This window comes from Eublepharis macularius, chromosome 10, assembly GCF_028583425.1.
Source record: "Eublepharis macularius isolate TG4126 chromosome 10, MPM_Emac_v1.0, whole genome shotgun sequence".
NCBI lineage: Eukaryota > Metazoa > Chordata > Lepidosauria > Squamata > Eublepharidae > Eublepharis > Eublepharis macularius.
In genome coordinates, this window is record NC_072799.1 from 38,919,205 (window position 1) to 38,926,043 (window position 6,839).

At 41.6% G+C, this 6,839-nt stretch overlaps 1 protein-coding gene across 1 annotated transcript in view; it reads right to left on the reverse strand.

Annotated features, from left to right (window-relative positions):
- TNIP3 (TNFAIP3 interacting protein 3) overlaps positions 1-6,475 on the reverse strand; it is a 29,686-nt gene extending 23,211 nt beyond the window's left edge. Inside the window, exons 1-3 of the mRNA XM_054989624.1 lie at positions 6,274-6,475; positions 4,026-4,103; positions 2,359-2,424 (exon numbers count right to left, since the gene is read on the reverse strand). Of these exons, the coding sequence (XP_054845599.1) occupies positions 2,359-2,424; positions 4,026-4,103; positions 6,274-6,321 (192 nt within the window). The 5' untranslated portion in view covers positions 6,322-6,475. The remainder of the gene's footprint in view (positions 1-2,358; positions 2,425-4,025; positions 4,104-6,273) is intronic.
- Positions 6,476-6,839: the final 364 nt, after the last annotated feature.

The following is a 6,839-nucleotide window of genomic DNA, read 5'->3' on the forward strand; positions in this document are numbered from 1 at the left end:
TTAGGTTACTATGGTTGCCAGATCAACATGTCAAAAATATGATCTCATTGAATGTTATAAAGCTATACAGAAATTTGGGCAGGGGAAGAGAAAAAATATTTTTAAAATTGCTATGGGCATGATGTTACCTCCAGGAAAAGCCTATAAATGACATGAAGCCTCTCTAGAAACCATTATAAACTTCATAGAATGCCATAACGTCATTTCTGGGTTTTCCTTGAAGTGATGGCACACATGACATTGTTGTGGAAATGTCCTTAACACTGTATGGAGATGTCCTTGATACTGTATGGAAATGTCCCCGATACTGATTGTACTAATCTCATGCTATGTAATCTGCCTTGAGTCTCAGTGAGAAAGACGGACTACAAATAAATAAATAAATGTGCGGAAAGGCAGTCCTACGGGGAAGTGGAGATGAGGGACTACTGTCATGCACAGGCAAGCAAACAGACAAGGAGGGAGTTGTTGTTCAACACAGACTTTATTGAACTGCCAAAAGTGAAGAGGATGTATGAACGTGTGTTGCCAACTTCCCTTGGGAAGCTGTGTAGGGAGCTGTGCCTGTTAGCATGGCAGTCAGGGCCAGGAGAGCCATTCCTTGTGCTGCTTTCTCAGCAGTGGGGCTGCCTGGGGAACCACATCTGGGGCTGATTCAAATGGCAGTTGAGAAGGATTACTGGGGGCTGGAACAATGCTGCTTCTCGGCCTCCCTGACAGGTCTCAATCTACCAGGAAGGTAAACGGAGATATGTGTGGTGACAGGTCTGGCCTTGTGCAAGCCACAGCCAGGTCTTCCACAGCTGGGGAAAGTGTCTATGGCTGCGGATGGCAGCAGTAGCTTCATTGCTACAGGTGCTGCCAGAAACCAGATGATGGATGCCTCCCTGGCAAGAAAGTGCTCCTCAACTGCATCGGGATGTTCCACTGTTGCCTGGTTACCTGGAGCTGTGATCCTGTGAGGGAGACAGTCATGGGGATGCATGCCCATCATCGTAAGGGAGTTACAAAATTGAGCATCCAGTCACCTCAACCCACAGCCGTGCTCTCTCCTCTGCCTGAGGGGGGAGCCCCGACAAGGGAGTCCAAACAGAGCTGTGACATAGGTTGCTGGAAGCAACCCCCCCCCCCAACACAGGTATGTTGAGCATGGATCCCGGGGCAACTGCCTCTGTAGCAGGCATGGGCCACGCCAGCTCAAAGGCAGGTGTTGCGCCTTACCTGGCGAGCCTCAACCACAGAGACCAGCATTTGGGGGGCACAGTGAGGGGAAAGGGGAGGCCAACGTGAATAATCAAGCTGGGGTAGCTGCCTCCCTAGCTCCTTCTAACCTATCAGTGTGCCCTCACCCCTCCCTGAGCCAGGACTCAGGAGATGGGTAACCTGCAAGGAAACTTGAGTGGTAGTTGTTAGTCATATAATCTTTTCCCATATTTGAGTGTGAGGCATGCTCTGATTTTGTAAACTTCCCCCTTTGCACTTTTGCCCAGTCACCAAGAGCACCCTTTCTCACCTCATGCTCCAATTCCCCACAGCAGGGGGCTCCTGAGCAAAGCTTCCAGTTGCCTCCCTACTTACCTGGGGTTATGGACACACTGCCTGGAGGTTATGTAAGGTGCCTGAGGGGCTGACTGGGCATGGAGAAGGGGGCTTGGCCACCACAGGGGCACAAGCAGATTGGCCCCCACGTTAGTTGGCATCCTATGCTCTACCAGGCCACTTGGGCAGAGCTGGGTGCGGGAGGGCAGTCGACTTTTCCTTCACATTGGATGCCTATGGCCTGCCATAATTTTTTGTGGCATAACTTTCCAAGTTTCCAAGTTTCCCATGCCCAAAATGGCTTGAAGAGCCAACTAAGTCAAACCTCACCCCTGGCCCACTCCCCAATCCTCCAGTGCAGGGACTTGCACTCCTATTATGCCCTCCTCCAGCTGCCATGTTCTGGCGCCAGGTGGAGTGGTGCCGGGCTGCTGTACCATCATGGTGGGGGGGGGGGTTACACCAGCATAAGTACAGGATACACCAACATGACTTTTAGCCAGCTTCCAGGGTGCTTTCCCCCCCTCCCCAGAATTGTGCTGTAAAGATTGTTGTGAAGATAAAATGGAGAGGAGAATGATGTAAGTGATGTGAGCCACCTTGGGTCTGGGGGGGGGGGCAAAGACATGGTATAAATGAACTAAAATAAATATTCTTGCTAGTTACTGCTATTACCTAATTGCACGTGGACACTGTTGTTCATTTTAATCCAAGCATCCTCTTATAACACAGCTAAAATCTGCTAAATTACTAGTATAATTAAAACAGGCAGCTCTTACAGTCAGGGCAATAAACTCTGATAAAGTAGCCATTTTTTACCTTTTTTTCATAGTACTGCTTCATCTGCCTAAATTGTTGATCCCATTGATTGTTCACCATCAAAAGCTGAAATGATTAATCAGTCATTTTAGATAAATTCTTCTCATATCATTCTTAAAATGTTACCGTGGTCTTGTCTTTAAATCTTTGAATACATTATCATTTGATATATTATTTTAGAGATTTAATTTGCCCTTCAGTGCTCTGGAGGACAGAAAACATTTAAAAATAACATTTTTATATCAAGTTCAAATGTATTATTAAAAGAGTCTGTCAACATCAGCCACCAAATTGTTGTCTAGAAGATGGTCAGGAACCAGGAGACAGTTCTACAGTCAGATGGGGAGCACTCACTACCAGTCTTTCACTTTATAATGTCACCATTATAAAGCCAGTAAAGTATAAAAGCTTCTGGCTATTTAGGATATTATGGGCTGTATTTGCTGCCAGTCACTTCATGACACTAGTTACAACTGTTTTGCATTACTGTAGAGATAACAGTATGGAAAGCCTTCGACAATATAACAGTATGGAATGTTTTAACTAATACCTTATTTCCTTGTAGCACAAGTCATAAAGCAAAGTGAAGGAAAGGATTGAGGCTTCCTAATGCAAGTCAAATAGCTAGCAAGGGAGTGTCAGTTGACTCATCATTAACATTGTAGTAATGTAAATATTAAACACAAAACTCCCAACAGAAATTTTAAAGACTTGCATACTTCCCTCACAGTTTTGAAAGTTCACAGTTCACAAGAAGTTGTGAACAAAGCAAGAGTTTGCACAAGTGAGAGTGGTGGGGCAACTTCTGTCAATTCAGTTTTCTTGATCTGCACTGGGGACATAACTCCTCACTTTCCCTGAAGTCAAGCTGAAAGACATGGAATCAGGTTGTATGTGGCTGTTTGCACGTCTCTAAAACTCGATATTAAAATCCTTATTTTTGATACCCAGATATTTAGCCCTCTATACAATATTCCCACCCATGCCAAAGCAAAAAGAATAAAAAAGGAACTTCCCTGTGCACTTTCAAACCAGCAATTCATCGATCCTGTGCTGGACTTTAAAAAAAACATTAAAAGAAGAAAGAAGGGAATGGGGATGAATGGAAAGGAGGGAAGGGGAGTGACTGGCTAGACAAGAGTAGCCAATCATGCACTGAGCTGGCAGGGAATGGGAGGAGGGAAGAGGGTGGAACACCAAAAACAGAATAAACAATATGCACAGGAAAACAGCCTATCACAAAGTGGATTTTTTTTTAAAAGTCAGGGCATAAGTTGGAGTATATACTCTCCCAGGAAAGCGAGGGAAAAGTTGTATAGTGGCCAGAGTGACTGCTCATGGTAGCAAATCTGGTGCAGATATTCATGAAAAAAGCTGCAGTATGGGAACTGAACCAGCACAATTGACCAGTGCAGACTCAGCTATTACATCTCCTCTTGTACCACATCTCACTCTATTCTCAAAAGTCCACCCAATCCTCAAAAGCAGCTTTTTAATGTGATGATGCACAGCCCAGATATACATTCCATTCACAATTCACAAGATCCATCCCGTAGTGTTCTGTATTGGAGTAAAGGTATTAAGAAGGATCCATTGAAATCAGTTCACAAGTTTAACTGCTGTGTCTTAAACCACATGAGAGTCCCAAAAAGGATGCTTAAAACTACCTCTTGCCTCTGCTTTTCCAGTGATATAATCTGCAGCTCCAGTACATCTGTGGATGCATTCTTTTTTGTCTCTAAATGCTTTGAAAATAAAATTTAATTAGTAAAAACGAGTATGGAAATTTAGTATATTTTACTGGAACTCTTCTTAATTAAAAATAGGACCCTCTCTCAATTGATTTCCTTGTGTTTTAATATAAAAAAGCATAAAATGCCACCTTTGGGTTCACAATTTGATATAGGATGTATGATTATTTTGCTGGATGCATAAAGCAGTTTAATGCAAAAGAGTAAATAAATAACCAGGCTGGAAGGAGGTGTCTCTTGAGTTTAATACAGGCTTGATCCAGCCAGCTTTTCCACTGGTGAAAAAAGCAGGCAAGATCCCTTTTGACCAACCAAAAAGTTATGCTGGTGATCATGGGGGGGAAGGACACATGGAACAGGATATGTAATAAGTAGAAGAACTGGTCATGAATGAACAAAAAAACTGGCTAGATCCAACCCATAATTTGTTGCTTAACATCTAAAAATGTATCTGCTTTTAAAATAACCGCAGCCCCACAAAATGCTGTTTTGCGATAAATGAAACGGCCCGTTTCATGACGAAATTTGTTTTGTATTTCGATTCGTGCCCATGTCTGTGTGAAAGACCAGCAAACTACAGTATTTACAGATTCAAAACATTAAGCAATATATCTTAGCATGATTACTCCTAATTTTAATTTCTAACTGTGATGGTTATTGCATGTGAGGCACTATCAGCAGGACTGAAACACATAAGCCACACAAAGTCTTCAACAACTCCTACTGTTAGTCTAGCAGTGTCATTCTAGGCAGAATTACACATCCGTTTAAGTCCACAGATTTACAAGGGTGTAACTCTACTTGGGATTGCACCGTTAGATACAACAGCAGACAAACAGAGTGAAAATAGCCTCAAATGTTGTGTGGAATGCTTGTAATTCTAAAATCAACCAGGAGACTATTGAATAGATTTTATACAGAAATGTTTAGTACTTCCAGTAAAGATGAGCTTCTGTTTCAAAATATTGGACATACAATACCTCACTGTTGGACTGAATGCAGAACTAGTATTCTGAAGGCTCAGTCAAAATTCGTTCTCATCTTTTTATTCTTATACTTGCCTTGCTAGTTTAGCAATGCCATCCTAAGAAGAGTTACACTCTCCTAAGTCAACAGATGGGCACAGAAAGTGTAACTCTGCTTAGGATGGCATTGTTAATGGCAGACTAGAGAACAAGCAGTTCTCTAGTTTAGTGACTGGGGTACAATCTAAAATGGTGGTGACCATTGCACAAAATCCCTCTTCACAGCCCTTCCTTCATTACTTTTCCCCAGCAGTTAATAATCTGAGGGGTAACATTTCATCTGGTGTAATGGACCTCTGTTCTAATTTTATAAATTATCACAAGTTATATTATTATGATTTATTTTCATGGAATTTGTGGCCGATGCCATCCCAAAAGTTCAGGGCAACAAACATTAATTACACATACACGCAAACAGATGAACAATCCACATTTCCACACTAGATATATATATCTACAAAATACAAAATACAAAATAGTTTCAGGTGGGTAGTCATGTTGGACTGCAATAGAAGAGCAAGATTCAAATTCAGTAGCACCTTAAAGATCAACAAGATTCTTAGGACTCATCATGAAGGGAGTTTAATTGTTGAAAGGTTATACCCTGGAAATTTTGTTGTTCTTTAAGGTGCTACTGAACTGTAGTTACCCAAATGTTATTTTAAAATAATTTACCTATTGGTGAGGCAGAAGGACTGGTCTGACAAATACATAATTGAAATATACTGACCAATCCACACATGTTGAAGTATTGGACCCTGGGTGAAAAATAAGAACCACGATTCTATTCATGCCTGTGAAATGTTCTGAAGATTTCCACAGCTGAGAAATTTCAAATTTAAGAAAAACTAAAGGGAAAAACAACTACCAGTTCAAAAATCCAGTTTTTTCCCTCCACAATACTAGAAGAAGAAGAAGAAACTAATTTCCTCGGTAAATTAATAGTGTGATCCTAAACAGAGTTACTCCAGTCCAATGGACTTAGAATGGAGTAACTCTGCTTAGGATTGCAGTGTTAATAAACTAATTAATATATTAGTACTTAATGGAGTCCCATCATGATCTATAAAATGTAATATATCATCCTGGTACAAACTGAAAGAATACTAATACCACAATTAGCCAGCACATCTACTTACCTCTGGCACACCACCTGATATTTCCTTTTCATCCATGTCTGCCTGCATCTGTGCAGAATTAACTTGGGTATCGCTTTTACCAAAAGCCTTTAAAACAGATGAAGCAGATAAAGACACAATTGTTGAAGAAGGGAAGCAGTAATTACTATGTTAGTAGTTACTAAGTCTTGGGTCTCAAAAACTTTACAGAAAGGGTTTCCAAACCTTTCTGTGTGTGGATTACAGGAGGCAACAGAATTTGTATGTCAGTCATTTCCCCCTTCCTAACAGGGGCTTCCCAGAATGTCTCAAGCATGTAGCCTGTGACTAATGTAAAAAGATAGCAGTGTTTCTTGTGTGGTATGTAAACTGCAGTTTCCCTGTTATTGCCTGATACTCTTCTGGGAGGGGAAGCCACCCAGATAAGAAAAGGAAGAGTACATTTTTCAGTTTGTGCCACTGGAGGCATTTACTCCCCCCACCCCAGCCCATCACTGATAACCATTTCCTATTGGAATTCTGCCCTGCTATTTCCTTCCAGATATACACTAATGGGACATTAAGACATACTGTATATTTGGCAATGA